Source organism: Pagrus pagrus, assembly GCF_965226575.1.
Source record: "Pagrus pagrus genome assembly, chromosome: 10".
NCBI lineage: Eukaryota > Metazoa > Chordata > Actinopteri > Spariformes > Sparidae > Pagrus > Pagrus pagrus.
Window position 1 is genome coordinate 13,526,980 of NC_140194.1, and position 18,391 is coordinate 13,545,370.

General features: G+C 41.0%; 2 protein-coding genes across 3 annotated transcripts; one reads left to right on the forward strand and one right to left on the reverse strand.

Annotated features, from left to right (window-relative positions):
• Positions 1 to 3,300: 3,300 nt before the first annotated feature.
• LOC311263607 (uncharacterized protein) lies at positions 3,301 to 11,432 on the reverse strand. The gene is made up of 24 exons (XM_084363801.1): positions 11,367 to 11,432; positions 10,928 to 11,086; positions 10,780 to 10,844; positions 10,389 to 10,671; positions 10,109 to 10,206; positions 9,900 to 10,020; positions 9,694 to 9,819; positions 9,467 to 9,592; positions 9,258 to 9,359; positions 9,095 to 9,154; positions 8,789 to 9,015; positions 8,411 to 8,675; positions 8,213 to 8,318; positions 7,839 to 7,878; positions 7,665 to 7,737; positions 7,458 to 7,531; positions 7,290 to 7,374; positions 7,099 to 7,174; positions 6,935 to 7,017; positions 6,754 to 6,852; positions 6,131 to 6,253; positions 5,852 to 6,004; positions 4,793 to 4,853; positions 3,301 to 4,487 (listed from the first exon to the last, which is right to left on the reverse strand). Exons 2-24 carry the CDS (start codon positions 11,006 to 11,008, stop codon positions 4,300 to 4,302), a joined length of 2,715 nt encoding a protein of 904 aa, XP_084219927.1. The 5' UTR covers positions 11,009 to 11,086; positions 11,367 to 11,432; the 3' UTR covers positions 3,301 to 4,299.
• Positions 11,433 to 12,111: 679 nt separating this feature from the next.
• Positions 12,112 to 18,232, forward strand: edc3 (enhancer of mRNA decapping 3 homolog). 2 transcript variants are annotated; one of them, XM_084365006.1, is made up of 7 exons: positions 12,112 to 12,286; positions 12,515 to 12,680; positions 12,768 to 12,994; positions 13,079 to 13,417; positions 13,503 to 13,656; positions 14,352 to 14,569; positions 14,685 to 18,232. In XM_084365006.1, the coding sequence occupies exons 2-7, from the start codon at positions 12,517 to 12,519 to the stop codon at positions 15,017 to 15,019; spliced, it is 1,437 nt and encodes a 478-aa protein (XP_084221132.1). In that variant the 5' UTR covers positions 12,112 to 12,286; positions 12,515 to 12,516; the 3' UTR covers positions 15,020 to 18,232. The 2 variants fall into 2 exon arrangements, with proteins under 2 accessions (XP_084221132.1, XP_084221133.1); XM_084365007.1 differs by having other exon boundaries at positions 12,112 to 12,266.
• The last annotated feature ends 159 nt before the right edge of the window (positions 18,233 to 18,391 follow it).

An 18,391-nucleotide genomic window follows, 5' to 3' on the forward strand; every position in this document is an offset into this window, starting at 1 on the left:
CCTGCCAGCATTTCCCAAACTGGGACTTTTATCTAAAACATGTAAGGCTCTGCAGAGGCGCCGCACGGTCACTGGGGGTAGTATATCTTACAATGAACACAGCAGGCTCACCAGCCCCAGTGCTGCATGTCCTTTTATGCCTGAAGAACCAATCCCACTGGCCCCACTGAGCTATGGCTCCAGTGCCAGCTGCCAACAGCCAATATCACCAAAACCATGCCTCCATTTCACTATGGCCTTCTCTCAAGAGCAGCAAACCCTGGCAGTCACTGTCCTCAGCCTCACTGGGACGCCCTACAGACTGGAGGACGTGTCTGTGCTGGGCAGCCTGCCGCCTCTGTACCCCTGTCCCATACAAGCCATAGCCCAGAGCAGCCTCAGCCCTGAGACCCACAGCCTGGTGTTGCTTTTGAAGGTGATCTCTGTGAAGGAGCTCCAAAGGTGTGCACTGAGAATAGCCGTGCACACTCAGGAAACTCCCGGTCCACGAGGCACCGCAGTGGGTGAACTGGAGGTCGAATGCAGAGGACGAGACTGGAGAGCAGAGAATCCATTTCACTTCACGAAAGAGCTTTACCCACACAAGTGGAAGCTGAAAAAGGTAGTTGTGCATTGAATTTATATCTGTTATGTCTGGTTTTGACACAGAGGAATGGCCATATGAACCTGTGAAGAGGCCACATAGCAAAAATCTGTTGCTAGGCCATGTTTGACTCACTTTTAGTGTATTTTTAAGACCACAGACTGCAGTTTCCAAGGTCAAGAATGAACATTCAAGCTCTATATTAAATTATAATACAGTGACATGCAGTGAATCTGAGGGTTTGGGGGCAGATAGCCTCATGTTGTGCCCAGTTGGTCTTCCAGCCTTGCAGGGAGGATAAAATATCTGCTGAAACAGAAACAAAAGCGGTATTAAGTATTTTGTTTCATATTGTTTTGTTTGATTTTTGTTTGGCTGCGTTGCATATGGACTTGTAATCTCTGTGGTTCGTACAGTTTTCTTCATTTTTGTTTGCTACAAAGCATAAACCTCATGCTGCCTTTCCTGATTGAGGTTTCTCTCTCTGCTCTGTGAACTTTTGCCCTTTGACTGCAGGGTCTGATCTCACAGGACGCAGCGATGTGTAAGGGGCTTAGCTGTCCTCCACAGATCTTCATTCTGCTTCAGTATCAGACTCTAGCACACCGCATCAAGGCCACAGTCCTCAGAGCAGATAACCTAGACAACCTCGTCCACACGATGTCAGCAACAGGTAAAACCAGCATTTAATGTCACTTGAATTTGATTCAGAGATCCCATAAGGACATCATGCATAGGGCATTATGTAAACACGCATGGGCAGAACTAACTTTCGCCTTACAGGGGCAGAGGTAAAGTAATTCCCTATGTTTGCTTTTAATGTTGAGGGGATTAAATGATGTCTTACAGGGTCTGAATGTAGCAGGAGATCATCCTTTTTTTAATGACATTGTGGTTTTAATCCCTCACTATTCACAATCCTCAGGAAAATGTTCCAATCTCCTCTGGATCTCTGATCTGACAGATCTAATCTTTGTTTGCATTATCCTGTCTGGGCCTTATTTTTATTGCACACAAGCAGATCTCATGCTCAGAGCCATTAGGTTTTATGATATCTGTTCCATGTACAGTATGTCTCATAAATCTGATGGGGATAATCTGTTTTTGTTCCATATCAGATTCTGAATGTATTTGCTCGTGAATATTTATACAGCAGAGACCAGACAGGGCAACATAAGTAGAAAATACAGGGAAAATATATTTATTTTATATACTTATACTGTATTTACAGGAAACATTATTCGTTCTCATTTTCTTTTTTAATTCATTTTTGTCCAGTTTTCAACAGTGTGCTTAAATGTTCTTGGTCAAATGTGATTTTTCAACAGTTCACACTTATCACAGGTTTTGATAAGTGTGTTATAGATCGAAATAATGAATACAGAGACTGTGGTGGCTTAGAGCATGTACTTGTCTGCAACTGCAGGATTGGCAACTACTAACACAGCAAGAACAGCGAGATTTAAAGGAGACATATTATGCTCATTTTAAGGCTCATCATTTTATTTACCTCTAGAATAGGTTTACATGCTTTAATACTCAAAAAACACATCAGTTTTCTCATTCTGTCCAGTGCTGCGGCTCTGTATTCCCCCTCTGTCTGAAATGCTTTGTTTTAGCTCCTGTCTCTTGAAAGCACCCCTTCTGACTACCCAGTCTGCTCTGATTGGTCGGCTCACACATGCCTGAGCCAGCACTGCTAACAATAGAGAAGCTGTGTTGAATTAATTCTTACGTACCAAACTAGCCCCTAGGCATAAATTATGCAAATGTGTGACATGGTGATGTAGTGTGATGTCAGGAAGTCATGGACATAGAGGCGGGACTACTGACGAGGCATTTCAGGAGCAGTGTTTTTTGTGGGAGAGGGGAGCTTCTGCTGGTGCCGACTTTGACCTTTTTAATTTTCAAGATCTTTCACATGCAAGAGGATATAAAACATCGGAGGAAAGAAAAAACAAAAAAGCATAATATGTCTCCTTTAACACAGAAAACACACAAAAAACATATTTTTGACTTTGTGGTACGTCACTTCAAGCCAGGACTACATTAGACGTGGTGCCTGTCTTATGATTACACAGTATTGTGTTGTCCTGCCAGTTACGGTTTTTAATTTTATTCATTTGTTCATTCTACAATTGATTTTTTTTCACGCTTCACAGTAAACGTTTGTGTACCTGTGTACAGAATACCAGGTGGTGATCAATTTGCATCATGAGGGAGCTGTGATCAGCAGCAGACAAACTAAAGGAGGGTCCTGCACTGTGTGGAACGCCTCTTTTTTGTTTGACCTGCCTGCAGGAGACATCAGTAAACTGCCACTAATGCTCGAGTTCATCATCATGCAGGTAAATGATCGTTTTGTGAGCCCACAGTCACAGAGGAAAACACATTTATTTCTATTGTGACAACTCTTTGAATTGTATTTCCCTGCTTCTCTCTTATGTGACAGAATCAGGTCTTCTCAGAAGGTAAAGTTCTTGGTCGAGTCCGAATCGGTGCAGATGCTGCAGATGCAGGACGCGCTCACTGGAGGGACATGTGCAGCCTGCAGGTGGAGCAGGCACGCTGGCATACTATACAATCTGCTTCAGTGGACCTGACACACTGTATGAACTCATCCAAAATAAGCCTTTACCACGAGAGTGCACACAGCTAATGTTTCACTTTGTGTTACTAACACTTCAGTTCTAATGGATGAACTGATATATGCGCACACAGCAATAAAAATGCCTTATTTTGATGTATCATTAACCTATGAGACAGTGCTGTAGATGTGCACAACCTCTTTGGAACAAGAGTTTGTTGGAGTAGAACAAGGTATTTGTGAAACATTACCGAGAACAAACCTTCTATTTAACTTCTCAGTGATCTCTTGTAACCATCCAACATCTCTCTCAGTAAACAAACGGAAATGTGACAGTGAGGAACTCAGCAACATGGTATTAATCTATAAATAAACAAGTATTAACTCCTTCAGTCATTCATTTGATGTATGTCATTTCACAGTCCTTTTGAGATAAGTTTGACATGTCTTTTTGGTTGTAGGATCTGAATGTAAATATGATGTGAGGAGTCATATCATGTTATATAAATAAAACACACTTTTGCCTGAGGTACCGTGGTGACTTTTAATATAACTATTCTCTGGGGTAAAAATGTTCATGTTGTTGCTCTTGTCTTTGCTGATCACCATTCAGTGATTTTCTGCTAGACTGACATTCAAAAACATCTCAATCCTCAGCCCAATCACCAGAATAAATATTGGCATTGTGATATCTCTGCAAACCACAGATGTTTTTATACCTTTCAATTTTCTATTTTATGTCGTGACAACACTTTGCTTAATGTCTGGTTAGGTTTAATCACAACAACAACCTGGTTGATCAGATCAGTGGTCTCTCAATTGGCAGCTCTCTGACAGTAATAAAATAATAAAAACATGACATGACACATTATATGATAATTATTATAGAAAAGTTGATATGGTAGGTATGGAGCGTACACATTTAACGTATCTGTGTATCACCTTAGCAAAATATTGTCTTTAAATTCTTGCAGTGAGTTCATTCTTACATTGCATTTGAGTAAAAAAAGAAACATACAGCGTAAGCTATAAGGCACAAAGTTGGCTGTTGCAGCAAACTGGGAAGACTCGTCTATGTAGACCGGTTTATAGCAAGTTTTTCACAATGCAGGAGTCTCGACAAAACACCTCATTTGTCCTCTCCCTCCTCTTCGTCTTCATCAGGGCTACAGATATCCACAGGCTCAGCCAGGAATATTCCATCAGGATAGAGAGAGGGTGCCCTCTTTTGCTGCACATCAAGAGTGGGAGACTTCTCTGATCGTTTTACTGCAGTGAGGGGACAGTCCTGGTTTGGCTGCTCGCACCTTAGTGTGGCTAAATCAGGAAAAAGGAGGAAAAAATTTCACAGAGATTAGTATCTAAAAATGTTACACATTAATTTTCTATTTTTACACACACACAGAAGATCATAGGCCAAGAAAGGAAAATGGATCAGGGACTTCCCCTGGATCACATGTAGCTTATATTAAACATTATTTAGTCCAGTTACACATTTGTGGATTTGTCCTTGTCTGAGATAAAGACACAAATCCAATGGTCCTCCAAAAGCGAAAACACAGCACAGATCACAGCACACGTCTACACTAATGATTATCACACTGATTCATGCACAACTTCACCTTGCAGCAGATTCTCATTTTTTGCCTTCAGACGACTGATGTCTGCACTCATAGTTGACATCTGGCAGAGGAGAGAATGGGTTCAAATCTCTCATTTCATCTTTATATCGGGGGCTGAAGGCCTCCTTTGCAGATACTTTCTGTATTTATTAGGAGCCCGACCGATACATTAGTAGGCCAATATTTCCCTTCCACAGATATATCAGTATTGTTGTATATTTTTTACAAAACAAAATGTAGAAAATGATGCTCGGGGTGATTTATAATTAATAAATTCCCAGTGAGTTTGGACAGTAAAGTTTATTATTGTATCAGAAGATAAATACATATTTTAGCTTTTGAATTTGTTATTTGTAAAAAATAGCAGCCACAAAACTTGTGTAAGTTCCTGTTTAACATTTAAAATATTTTATTACAAGTTGTCATTTACTGTAGTTTAGTTGTAGTTGTAGTGAGACAGACCTTTGTCATATGTCCTATGTCTGGATGTTACTGACTGGTTCTCCGTTGTCATACAGTCAGCGACCTTCAGTTACTCTTTCTCTTCCTCTTACGGTCGAGTCAGATGTGTTCCAGCCGAGCGGTAAACTCCTTAGTTTCAAATCCGATTATTAACCGAGGAGGGAGAGTCATGTGTGTGATTATATATAAACTATGTTTCACATTGACTTTAAGTGGTACTGCAGCCAGGCTGACACCCCTCCCCCTTGTGCTGTACGCTCTTTGATTAAAGCAGAAGCTGGGATTAGTGCTGTCTGCACATATGTGTCTGTATATGTAATAATGAATGTGCAGGCTGTTAATTTTATGGTATAATCTGTGTGCCATTAATGATATTAATTTGCATCGGTTGCAGATGTTCCTCCATCATTTATGACTCATCCTAGCAGGCAAACATCTTTCTTTTGCTTGATGTGGTGGCTGGAGGCTTTATGTTGATGCCTTAGTCATTTAGCTGTTTTTCTTAACAGACATATGGATATATGCACACTGCCTGTTTAGGCTGACTTTTTATGGATTTTTGACTTGGTTACCATAGTCTAGGCTAATTTAACCAACCTGTTGGTTTTGGTTGTGGACATTTTCTTCAGTATGAGCCTCCTCTGCTGGCTGTCCCTCCTCCTCTCCTGTCCAGTCACAGCTCTCCTCGTCCTCTTCAAACACTGGCATCAAACCTGAGCCGTGTGGCCAGCTCCTCCTGTCCGCTGCACCCTGAATGAAGAAAGAAACATGTTCTTTTTGCACATACTCCTGTAAAGGATCCACTTAATAGTAATCATTGTTTGCTGGTCAGGATTCTGATCATTTCTTTAGTTTTGTTTTTCTGGGGCTTCTCACCCTCATCACTTTAGAGGTTGCAGTCCGGTCTTGTAGTGAGGAGGCTCCAGTCTGAGCTGCTGCTGGTCTGTTGTCAACCTTTCCCGCCTCCTTTCCTTCTCGCTTCTTAAACAGACTCTTTAACTACAAATATGGTAAGATAGAGTATTTGTCTTCTGAGGCTTCTTGTCATTTACAACAGGTATAAAAGAAGACTGGCCACACCAGCAGCCTTGCAAGGCTGAGGTCAACTTATTAGCATGCTTGTGATGATAATGCTAATATGAGGATGTTTACCTTTGAAACCTTCTTATTTTAGCATGTTAGCATGCTAACATGTGTACAGTAATTGAGTACATGTACTTAGTTGCCTTCCTACTTTCCATCACTGCTTATGAGCACTGAACATGCAGTATAGTTGAGGTTGATGGGGATTTCATTAGTTTTTGCAGGGATTTGGTGACATTTCAGATATGTCAGATAAAGTAAAAAAGAATAACTGAAGTAATTAGGGTTTATCCTCTGGGGATATGAATGTCAGTATAAAATTTCATCCAATCCATCCAAAGTAGTGAGTAGTAATCTGATCCAAAGTAGTGGGCCGGCATCCTGAGAGCCTCGCTCCTGGATCATACAGTACATACCTGCTCAGTGACCATCCTCCTCTGCTGCTCCGTGTCGAGGTTAACTGGACAGACGGTTTTATCCTTCCTGTCTTCAACAGATGGTTTCTCATCTTTAACCTGTAGAAAAGGACTTTGTCATTTATTATATTCATCTCCACCACAGGAGGCCATCTTTAGACGTGTTGTTTAGGGACGTTACCGGGTAAGGCTGTCTCAATGATTGAAGCTTCTGGACTGCCAGCGTTTTCTCCTGGCGCAGCTGGTCCGCCCTCCTCCTGCTCTCTGGAAACAGCCAGAGGAAGAAGTTTCAGAGCAGAAATCATCACACTATCCTCTGCAGCTGTTGCAAAAACAGGCTCATACCTTCCAGCTGGGCCATCGTTGATTCTGTGGTTGGGACATTTGCTTGGCTGCCATCATCTTGAGCCTTTTCTAAGGCCTTTTTCATGACGATCATGAGACACAAAGATGACAGGGAAAGAAGAGATGTGTCCGTTAAATCTCCACTCAACACACCTGCATGATCCATATACTGTATATGAGACCATATGCACCTTGAGCTCCAGAGTAGAAATCTTGAGTTGAGCCTCATTTATCTCCGCCTCCCTCAGCCTTTCTAGACTCCTCAGAGCTTCTTCCCTATCACAGTAAGGATTAAAACCTGTTTTATACTCAATTCCCAGTCAATTAGCCATTCACCAATCTCTCACAGCAAAGCTTACTTTTCCCTCAGTTTCATCTCTCTTTCAGCCAGTTTTTGCTTCAGCCTCTGGAGCTCGCTGCTCTGCTCACACACCTATTGATCATCAAATTGAAACCTCAGTATTCTGCACACAAAAAAAAATCACTCTAAATACATAAATTTACATAAATAATACACCACTGTGTGTCATATGTAATTGCATCGTGAGGGAGGAACATCCTGTTACCTGAGGGGGTTTGTTTTGGCTGCTGTGGGACTCTGACGGTGGCTCCCACGGTGACAAAGAGGATTGTGATAAGCTGATAAACAGACAGAGTTCGTGATAAAGACACAGATCACACAATTCCATTTTGATTTGCGGATGCATTTGGAAAATGAAAATCTAATCAAAACCACTCACTCTGTCACTGTCTCTTGGTCCTGTGTTTCAACTGCACCACCTGGAAATACACAAGGTCACAGCAGTTTAACGCCTCCTTGTGTTTAAAGAATAAAAAAACATTGATTATCTGGAGTTTGACCCTTCCTATACTATAACAGTAATCTTGATGTGAGTATTTGCATTGCACATTCACATATTTTTAATTTACTGTATATGTCGCATTAATAATCTGAATCTGCAAAGTAACTAGTAATTAATGTTGTCAAATAAATGTAATAGAGCAAAAACTACAAAATTGACGAAGTGGAAATATTAAGGAGCACAAACTGAAAATACTCATGTAAAATATGTAAATTAACTCAAAATTGTACTTTTTCCAGCACTGCCTTTACTTTTATCTTCATATCTGTGAAGCAGCGCCCGACTCCTGCTCCTCTCCAGCTCCAGCTCTTGTTTGCAAGCGTCAAGCTCAACCTTTAGCAGCGACTCAGATTCCCTCTGTTATTAAAAAGCACATAGTTAAATAACCAGTATAACAACAGCATCTTTAACAATTAAATCTTAAGAGAGTGGTAAAGAGATAGTCTCACTTCATTTCTGGAGTTGTTCCTTTTGAGCTCCTCTAACTCCTCCTGTGTGGACTGCAGGGTCAAAGCCACCTTTTGCCATTTCTCAGTCCAGTGCTTTGCCACAGCTTTCAGCTCCATAGTGCTCTGGACTCTCACGGCATCTTGTTTCTGATACTCTTCCTCCTGCTGGTTTAACTTCTCCTCCTTCTCAAGGACCTCAGCCTCCAAACACAGGCACCGATCCTGCAAATTCAGTTTTTCCGATTCCAAAACTTCCAAAGACTCCCTGGAAAAAGAAAGTTCAGAGAGAGTAGAGAGGGGGCAATTATACTAATTTGCATCACTGATGTAAAAGTTAATTTTCAAATATTGAAGAATAAAGCTTGGCCACCATCTCACCTGAGCTGGCTGCATTTTTCTTCCATCTCCTTCAGCTCCTCACGTCTACTTTCATTCATTTTGCACACATCCTCTTTTTCTCTGATCAGCTGGGAGCATTCTGCCTGCAGATCTGTGATCTGTTCAGAGTTGATGACCCTCTCTGCAGTTGCCTCCTGTAGCTGAGACTGTGATGTGTTCAGTTCCTGCTTCATCATTTCAAGCTCAGATTTCAGCTTTTCATTTACCTGGAGCAAAGACAACAGAGTTCATTTAATAAATAATTTAGAAAAATGAAACTTAACTAGAAAAGATTAAGCTTCCAACCTCTTTAAGAGTCTTTATTTCTTCTTTCATCAGAACAGTTGGGTCCAGACCTGCTTTATCCTATAAGACACATGCACATACACCTAGTCATATTTCTGTAACATAATGTTAACATAATATTTTGATCTTAGATGCTTCAGATATTGTAATAAAAGATTGACACCTGGGTCGGGTGACCTTCGTCAGACAGCCTTGTCTGTTTAGCCTTCAGTTCTTTTATATCATCCTCCAGCTTTAGCACTTGAGTCGACAAGATGGCTTTTTCCTGAAAAGTATTATAGATAATTTTCAAGGTGTAATTCCAAATATGAAACTTTGAAATCCAGCTTAAGTTAATATCGATATTAATATTAATATTGAATATTGACAGACCAGGCATGCTTGGCTGATCTTGTTGTTCGCTTCACTCAGCTGTTCTTGCACTTCAGAGTGATTCTGCTTCATGTGGGTAAACCTCTGGCTCATCTCCTCTATTTGATTCAACAGCGCCCTCTGTCTCTGGGTAGGTGAAGTCGTAAATATGGAAGGAAAAGACAATGGCAGTGAAACAGTCCGCTGCAGTAAACTTTTAAATTTCCTTTAAATATTTTTAAACTTACCTCTGTAGAAGTCTGCAGCTTCTGGAGTGCCTGGTTTCGTTCTTCTTCTTGTTTCTTTGCCCTCGCCTCAGCATCTCTCAGAGACTCCCTCAGCTTGCACGGCTCTGTGTCAACCTCCTGCTGCTCCTGAATTAAAGTCATGTGTAAAAGCAAAGTTTGGCAGAAACAATAATTATCTGTTTTCATAATACAAAAAGCTTACACACCTGTCTGTTTAAGTCTTCCTGACTCATTGGTAATGTTCTGCCAAGTGAGCCAGGAGTTCTTCCATTCTCTCTGTCCAAAGTGGACCTCATTTGCAGCAGCTCCTTCTCCAGCTGTAGGACCCTTGTGAGTAAATTTAACATGAGGAATCTCAATCTTTGCTGAAGTCATTCAAGAAATCTTTCTTTGTATTTTCCTTTGCTGCACTCACTTTTCATGAAGCTCTCCACGTTGCCGGCTCTTTTCAAATTGGGATAATTCAGCTGCCCCCTTCTCCTGCTCAAGAGTGGCCATCCCTTCTGACAGCTTCTGTGAAACACATCAAGATAACAGGATGCTGTGTGCCACTGAAACACATACAACACACTTATCCAAAGTAGAAGAACTGTAAATCCACCCCAACAATCAGTGGCAAGAACAGAAAAAAATGCAAAAAAAGGGGGAGATATTAGAATTTGTTTCCATGCAGATTTAGATATATTTTAACTCACTTTGTGTTTCATGTCAAGCAGTTGTGCTGCAGTTCTGTCGTAGCTCAGCTGTGAATTTCTGCTGGTCAGGCGGTCCAGCTGAGTGTCTACGCGCTCGTGAGAATCCTGCAGCCATTGTCCCACTTCTGCTTGTCTGAAGCTTGCACCTCGCGCGGCCCTTAATTCGGCCCCTGGAGATGGAGAAAAGGATCGTGTAGGACCCTCAGGCGGCAGATGGGACAATGACTGCCACTTCCTTAGACCTGGGTCTGTCTGTCTGAAGCCACCGGTGCTCCCAGATGTGCTGGAACACATACAACATTTTTGCTAGAAGACATTACACCACCATGACTAGAAATTTAGCATTACATTTGAATCTCACATTTAAAAACTGTATAAATCCTCTCCTCACCTTGTGCTAACTTTGGACATAAAGCCCGTCCCAGACACGGCTGCCATACCACACCATGCTGAGGTCTAAGAAAGTAAAACACATTTTTTAAACAACTACACTTTGATCAACCTGTTCTACCACAAAAAAGTGAATATCTGGGTCTTACCTGGGCTGTAAAGCGAGACTTGGTGTCCCACATGTCGAGGTCCATGAGAGAAAATGGACTTGTGCATGAGGGTCTAAACATCTTGGACTGTAGATCGAAGCTATGACTTCCCTTTGTATGGGAGAGGCTACAGTCCTCATCTCCCCACGTCTGCCCAAGCTACAGGGATAGATTTTCACACAAAGGTGGCAGCTTGAGCTGTGTGACTATTCATGGATCATGTGTCTTGATATTTCCACTGCTTGCTTGATGGTCAACAGCTAATTTTAACACAGCATGACAATTACAGTCATTTAGCCTTAATATAAATTTGTTAGTGACACCCTTCTCCATATCTAACTACAAGAATGCATGATCAAATGTAGAAAAATTTGATTGATAAGAAAAGAAACACAACACAACTGGAGTCTGCACAAAATGGCATTTCCTCTTACGCTACCTTTCTGCAGGGACCCTCCCCTGTACACTGACAACGCTCATGTAATCTGCTTGTGAGCTTCACACAGCTTTGATTGCAAGCTGTTCAGTAGTCCTTGAACTGAGTATCCATGGTAACCTATGTACACAGGACGCAGTGGGGTGGGTGTGTCGTGTGCTAAGGCTTCTGGGATAGTTTCCACATGATCTCACTCAGTCAGCTGTTTGTTGACATGGGTTGTTAAGAACATCTCCCCAACAGTGATCATAATGCACATAGCGTTCCTATGATTCATTATTTATTATTGTGAATGTTTCGGGATCGATTAGGAGGATTGCCTTTAGACACATACAGGGAAAAAATGGTTTAGAGTATTGTTCGTGTTGGGACTTTTAAATGATTTCATTTAAGCTCCACATAAGCAAGCATGTGATGAACTGTCAGATGTATCATGGCTATATTAGTATGCTAATACTCTACAGCTCAGTGTGAAATATTGCATACCACTGACTAAATGGTCTGACTAAATATGCCAGTCAGACCATTATTCAGCTCTAACTTTCAAAAATATTTTGAAAACCTTCAAGACATACATGTTGCTGGACATCCAAAATAAAACAAAACAAAAATGTACAAAAACATTAACTTTTGATGAGCATAAAAAAAATCTCATTATGTCAGATTATGGCCATTTTCATTTCGGTAAAAAAAAGGGTCACGATTGTGCTCTTACTTTGAAAGGTGCTTCATACCGGAAGCCGGAAGTCGCAATGAAGAAGCTAGCAGAAGTAGCATCTTTTGACCATCAAGAAGCTAAAAGCTAACAGTTTAAAGCAGCAACAGTTTTCTTTTCAGCGCTAAACTTGACACTTTAGTCATCTGTGTTCTTGAAGAGTGTGCTTCGATACAATTTTTTGGAAGGTAAATCACTTTAACCCAAGGTAAAATAAACTAAATTACAGCGTTTGCGTCTTGAAATTAAAGCTAGATAACTTGGCTAACGCTAGATATCAGGCAGACGCTCGCGCTAGCCTGTTAGCATAACTGTGCGCTAACATCAAACAATCTGTCCCTCTGTAATAAATCCTATGAGTTGAATAGAAAGTTTTTGTTCTCTGTCACGTTACATTAACGAGAAAGTCAAGCGTCTGCTCTTTATCGTTTTGCAGTCATGGCTGCGGATTGGTTGGGTAGTTTGGTGTCAATTAACTGTGGGGCAACACTTGGAGTCTATCAAGGAGAGGTGGTGTCTGTGGACCAGTCCAGCCAGACCATCTCCTTAAGACAACCTTTCCATAATGGAGTCAAGTGCCCTGTTCCCGAGGTCACATTCAGGTAAGGTTCAGCCATGAATTACTTGACAGTGGTTAGTTTGCCTTCTTGTCATTAAATATAGTATTTGTTCTTTTTTCCCCCCTGCAGTGCCATGGACATAAAGGAACTAAAGATTTTAGATATCAGAAATGGCAATGGTAGGAACAGCTCTTCTGTATCTACAAAGATGAGCAGTGCTCCAGTTGCGGTCCCAAAGGGTGACCCCAGGTCTGTAGAGAAGCTCAACTCACCTCAGCACTGCTCTAAAAGCTATGGAGAGCGACATCTGGATGTACCTGGTCAACCAAAGGCGTTCCGTCGAAGGCACAACTCCTGTAAGTGCAATGTAGTACAACTTCTTCAAGAAAATAAAAATACTGCTGATGTTTGCTATGTTAAGCTTTGTTCTCTCCTATCAGGGTCATCTAGTAGTCGAGGGGTAAACCAGGTGACGCCAAAAAAGAACGGGGTGAAGAACGGTCAGATGAAGCACCGAGATGATGAGTGTTTTGGAGATGGCATGGATGACGGGTTGGATACAGACTTTGATTTTGAAGGAAACTTGGCTCTTTTTGACAAAGCAGCAGTTTTCTCAGAAATTGACATATCAGAGCGCCGTAACGGTGCAAGGTCGCGTGGGACACCTCAAGACCAGACGCCCTCTCGGTATCGTCATGATGAAAACATCCTGGAGGCCAAACCCATTGTGTACAGACAGATTACCGTCCCACAGCCGGGTGCCAAAGAGTACTGCACTGGTAAGTATTTACCTTTGTACTGAAACAAATAGTAGATGTGCCAAATTATCTGAAGTCAACTGTTTTATACTTTTGTTCCACACAGACTCCGGGCTTGTTGTACCCAGTGTATCCTATGAGCTACACAAGCGTCTGCTGTCAGTCGCTGAGCGTTACGGTCTTTCATTGGAACGAAGACTTGAGATGACTGGAGTGTGTGCCAGTCAGATGGCACTTACATTGCTGGGTGGGCCCAACAGGTAAGTGTATTGAGTGTATTATTGTTAAAGATATACAGTATCAGCTGTAAGAAAGTTATAAATTATGTGTCATTTCAGTGTTTTAAGACCCTAATTATTTGATATTGATTAGCCATTATTAAATAATCAAACAAGAAGTGGACTCGAGTAACGCGTCACAATATTGAGATTAACTTATTTTCATTTTTATTGTACAGTTACGTGGTTGTACTACACATTTTGTCTTTATACGTCCTTGTGAATTTTAATTTGTTGTTTAATTCAATAGAAAAATTAAATACTTTGCTTACTTGTAGGAGTAAAACAGTGCACACATACAAAATTCTGTATTACTTCGGTTATGGGGTCACAATTCAGTATGTTTTTGGTATAGCGGGGAAATGTAGAATATGTAGAAAGTAACATTTTTGTAAATTTTTTGCATAAATGTAAACATTCAAAGTTGGCTCATTGGCAATAATTCTTTCTGTAGCAATTAGCTGGCATATTGATGAATGTCCGTGATAAGTAATGCTCTGTTTTCAGACTCTGACCAATTGCAAACCAAACTGAAGGTCCTTTGTGCAACTGTTTGAGATTAATACACGCACCGTTAGAGAACCCCACTGCCAAATTTAAATTTACTGGCCAATAAGTGCCTGAACGGTACACAATTCAGAAAAGCAACTTAGTTAAATATTTCATGTTCCTTCCAGATTCACTCCAAAAAATCTACACCAGCGTCCCACAGTGGCTCTGCTGTGTGGCCCCCACGTTCAGGGAGCTCAGGGCATCAGCTGTGGTCGTCACCTGGCCAATCACGAAGTGGAGGTCATCCTGTTTCTGCCCAATTTCGTGAAGATGCTGGACTCAGTCACCAGTGAGCTCACACTCTTTAACAAGACTGGTGGCAAACAGGTGTCAAGTATCAAAGGTGGGCATATTTCTCTAGTTTTATATTAACCTAATTTCCCCACATTTTGCATTCCAGCTGATCAGGTCAAGTCTTGCACTTTGAGATTTTTCATTTTTTCTTTCTGACTTCACAGACCTCCCAGACACCCCAGTAGACCTCATCATCAACTGCCTGGACTGCCACGAGAACACATTCCTGATGGATCAGCCCTGGTACCGAGCAGCCGCAGACTGGGCTAACCAGAACAGGGCGCCAGTGCTCAGCCTAGACCCCCCAGGTAGTGGACAGGGGCAGGCAGTGGAGGCCAAGTGGTCCCTTTCTCTTTGCTTACCCCTTTCCCTAGCTGAGGGGGCTGGCAGGGTTTACCTGTGTGACATAGGCATCCCTCGCCAGGTGTTCCAGGAAGTGGGAATCAAGTACCATTCTCCTTTTGGCTGCAAATTTGTCATTCCCTTGCACTCTGCATGACGGGACTAATGGTCAAAAAAATGAATCGTTCACCCTCCATGACCATTTGGGTTTTGGCGCCTTACGGTATATTCCAGAGCTTCAGCTCTTTTTCAGTTCATCCATTAAGCTTCTAACCCATCAACATGTGAACAGGACTTTTCCCTCATACTGAAGGACCACTGTTTGGTGCTTAAGTTCATCAAGGACTAGGCACACATGAGTAGGATAGGAAAGAGCTTTATTAAAAAAGTAAATGTGCTGACTATTCAAGGCTTCAGCAATATGTAGATACCTGTGTGATAATACAAGGTATTTGAAAGATAGATTTTTCAGAAGCACCGCTGAAGTGTCAAAAACAGTACCACTTAGTGTTCAGTTTTAAATTGAATGGGACAATCTTTGACTTAAAGTGGACTATTTCTCACCGTCACTGTATTCTCACCTCATTCCAAAGCCATCTGGTGAATAAACTAATACATGCAAGTGCGATGTTATTACATAAATCTGGATGAGACAACAGAAATCCCACTTACTGTGAGTTGGTGTTACCATTGCTATTGGCTTATCACCTGCCATGCTCTGCAGCACTCTGTTACTGTTGTCTAAAGTGTTATTAGTATAGAAATGACATCTAAGCAAATGTGAAGTGTTTGACTTTTTTGTGAGTAATGCTGTGTTTTCATACTAAACCAGTGTTGAACAGGCAGCTACTGGAGAGAATCCAGATATCAGCTGTTGTATTTGCCCACGGTAAATCAGGCTGTGATGATAAGGGCTGTGATACGATGACACAGCATGCCTGTAGTTTTTCGAGGAAAAAAAGGTTTGCAAAAGAAATTTTGCCATAATAGAGAACAGAAGTCACAACGTTGCATCCAGGCTAGTTACTGTAACTCAATTTAATTTCTTAATCGAGCGTGTTCCTGCAGTTTACTGTCTGTATTATAAGACAATCGGCATCCACTACAGTTGTTGCTATAAGAAATTAAAAACCTTGGTTAAAAACAAGTTAAACAATGATTACCTTGTTAACACAAACAAAACTACAGCTCACATATAAAACTACTAGTGTGGCAGCACAGGTGCTTGTGTCACGTAACTTTGTTTCGTCCATATCCATAAACCATTGAAGCTTATGGGAAATTGTGTTCTTTAAAGGTTGCTAAAAACATAAATATTGTTTTTTTCCATTAAGTGAGCAACTCAACAAACTGTTAAGGAAGGCTGAGTTCTAAAGCAGGATTTTTTTGTTAATGTCAGTGAGATTATGAATGAGGTTTCTTACTTGCGGAGCAGAACCTGGAATTTCTGGCTTCGACTCCCTGTTGTATCAGTTAAAGGACCATACCAGCAAGGTTCAGCTCCTTAACTACAAATCACTTAACATTTGTGCTGATTTTATATATATATCTATATACACATATACATATTTTTCTATCTGTTTTCAATAATTGCTGCACAGTTTAGGACTCAATTATCAGACTTTGAGGGGTCTGTTGTGTTACGTAATCCATCACAGTGAACAAAAAGTCTGGATATTTTGATCAGTGTCACATAATTGTGATATGGTAATACAGTTTGATCACAGATTTCAAAACACACAAAAACTACTACATACTTGATGTTGACTGTGATGGAGTAAAGCTTAAAGAGCGTCCTAGAAGATTTTTTTGTTAAATGGAAATGAGCCTTGAAGGCAAAATGCATCCAAGTCTATTCCAGATGGTTAGTAGTGATGTAAAATGTAAGTGATTTGTTATAAATGAGCTTAAAACCACTGATATGGCCCTTTTTTAAGTTTCAGACCAGTTGTGTTGGTTTGCAAAACCAGTAGCATTTTCCGAAGTATAAAAGCTTTGTATATGAGGGATTCGATGTAATATCCTGCATTAATACACAGTGCCCTCTTTGAACCAATCGGATTAGGTCTTTGTGACGATAAATTGTTGATGGGTTGATCTGCCTGTTTATGTACTTCTCCATTTTGTTTTGAGCTTCTTGAGGAAGAAGGGTTGTAGGCATCTCTACTGCCAGATCTGTTTGACAATAAAAGTCAAACCATTTACACGTTCTTCAGAGGATAAGTTCACTCAAAGATTGGGCTGTATATCGAACTCGACTGAATTGCCTCAATGCTGTCTAGTAATGAAAAATGTCTTGTCATTCAATACCAAATTTTAATACCTAAGAAGATAACATCATCAGCGTCAGTGAGCATGCAGGAAAAACACTAGGTTACGCCCAGAGACGAGGCTCATCACGTGTATGTTTAATGTAATCTTTTGTTAAAATGGATCTCATAAAATTGGTATAGAAAAAAGTATTGTTCAGGAACCGATATCAACGTAAAGGTATTGCTATCTTTTTTTCTTTCTTTTGTTTCATGATATCCAGCCCTACCCAAAAATAAAAAAAAACAGTAATTATCTACTCACCGTCATGCTGATGGAAAGTCAGATTGGTAGTCCACAACACATTTCTGGAGCTTCACAGCAAAACTGTAAAATGACATTTTTTAGTTTTAAAACAAGTCCCCATCTTCAGTTTAGAAGAAAGCTGCAGCGCTGTTTTGCCATGAAGCTCCAGAAATGTCTTGTGGACTACGAAACTTCACTTGAGAGCGAGTACATAAAGGTGCAACTCTCATATTTGGGTGAACTTATCCTTTAACAAGATCCCATTCATTTTTTAAATGTGTCGAGGACAGAGCTCACCGATCTTCCGAAGACATATTGTGCACATCGATAGTCCAGAAAAGGCTGACTTGAATTAGAAGCTACAGATCATCATCTGTGATATGGTTTTACGGTGTCTCTACACATGAACCTATGTGCACTCAGGATGATTAAAGACACTTGCATTGTATTTGTTTTCTCTCTGTGCACATTAACCTGCACAGTCTGCTGTGGTTCAGTGAAAATCACTGTTGTGCACAAAGGTTTTGTTCTTTCTCCAACATTCCTCTGACCTGATGTGGTCTGTCTCATCTGTTGAGACAAGTCTGGCTTTCAAACGGCAGGCAGCGTTACTGAATGTGAACTGAAAGATGACTTCTTGTCTGTCTTTGGCCGCCAGGGGGCTGTGGACCAACACTTTTGTTGGCTCTTCCTTGTTGTGGCTGTCATGTCACGGCAGCGTCACTTACTGAATACTATTTCCTGAAACAACAGTGTTATTTCTCTGCGATGTGAGCAACTGAACTGGCTTTTGATGGGAAGGAATTAAACTGCAGGTTTCTTAAGAATTAGTTTTACACGATCCACACTGGATGTTTAGTCCACTGAGATCAGTTTGCAGCTCATACAGCTCGTGGGAGGGTTTGTCTGTCAGTTTGGTGTCATGCAAATACACAGTGCAGTCCTCTTGTGTCATGTCTGCAGAAGTACAATT

Bases quoted from the DNA above. Each gene is read 5' to 3' on its own strand.
- LOC311263607 (XM_084363801.1), bottom strand. From the start codon at position 11,008: ATGTTTAGACCCTCATGCACAAGTCCATTTTCTCTCATGGACCTCGAC. The intron at 9,593-9,693 runs GTAAGTTTAAAA...TCACCTACCCAG, and splicing joins AGCTGCAGACTTCTACAGAG to AGACAGAGGGCGCTGTTGAA. The intron at 7,375-7,457 runs GTAAGCTTTGCT...TTACTGTGATAG, and splicing joins GAGATGAAACTGAGGGAAAA to GGAAGAAGCTCTGAGGAGTC.
- edc3 (XM_084365006.1), top strand. From the start codon at position 12,517: ATGGCTGCGGATTGGTTGGGTAGTTTGGTGTCAATTAACTGTGGGGCA. The intron at 13,418-13,502 runs GTAAGTATTTAC...TGTTCCACACAG, and splicing joins TGCCAAAGAGTACTGCACTG to ACTCCGGGCTTGTTGTACCC. The intron at 13,657-14,351 runs GTAAGTGTATTG...TGTTCCTTCCAG, and splicing joins TTGCTGGGTGGGCCCAACAG to ATTCACTCCAAAAAATCTAC.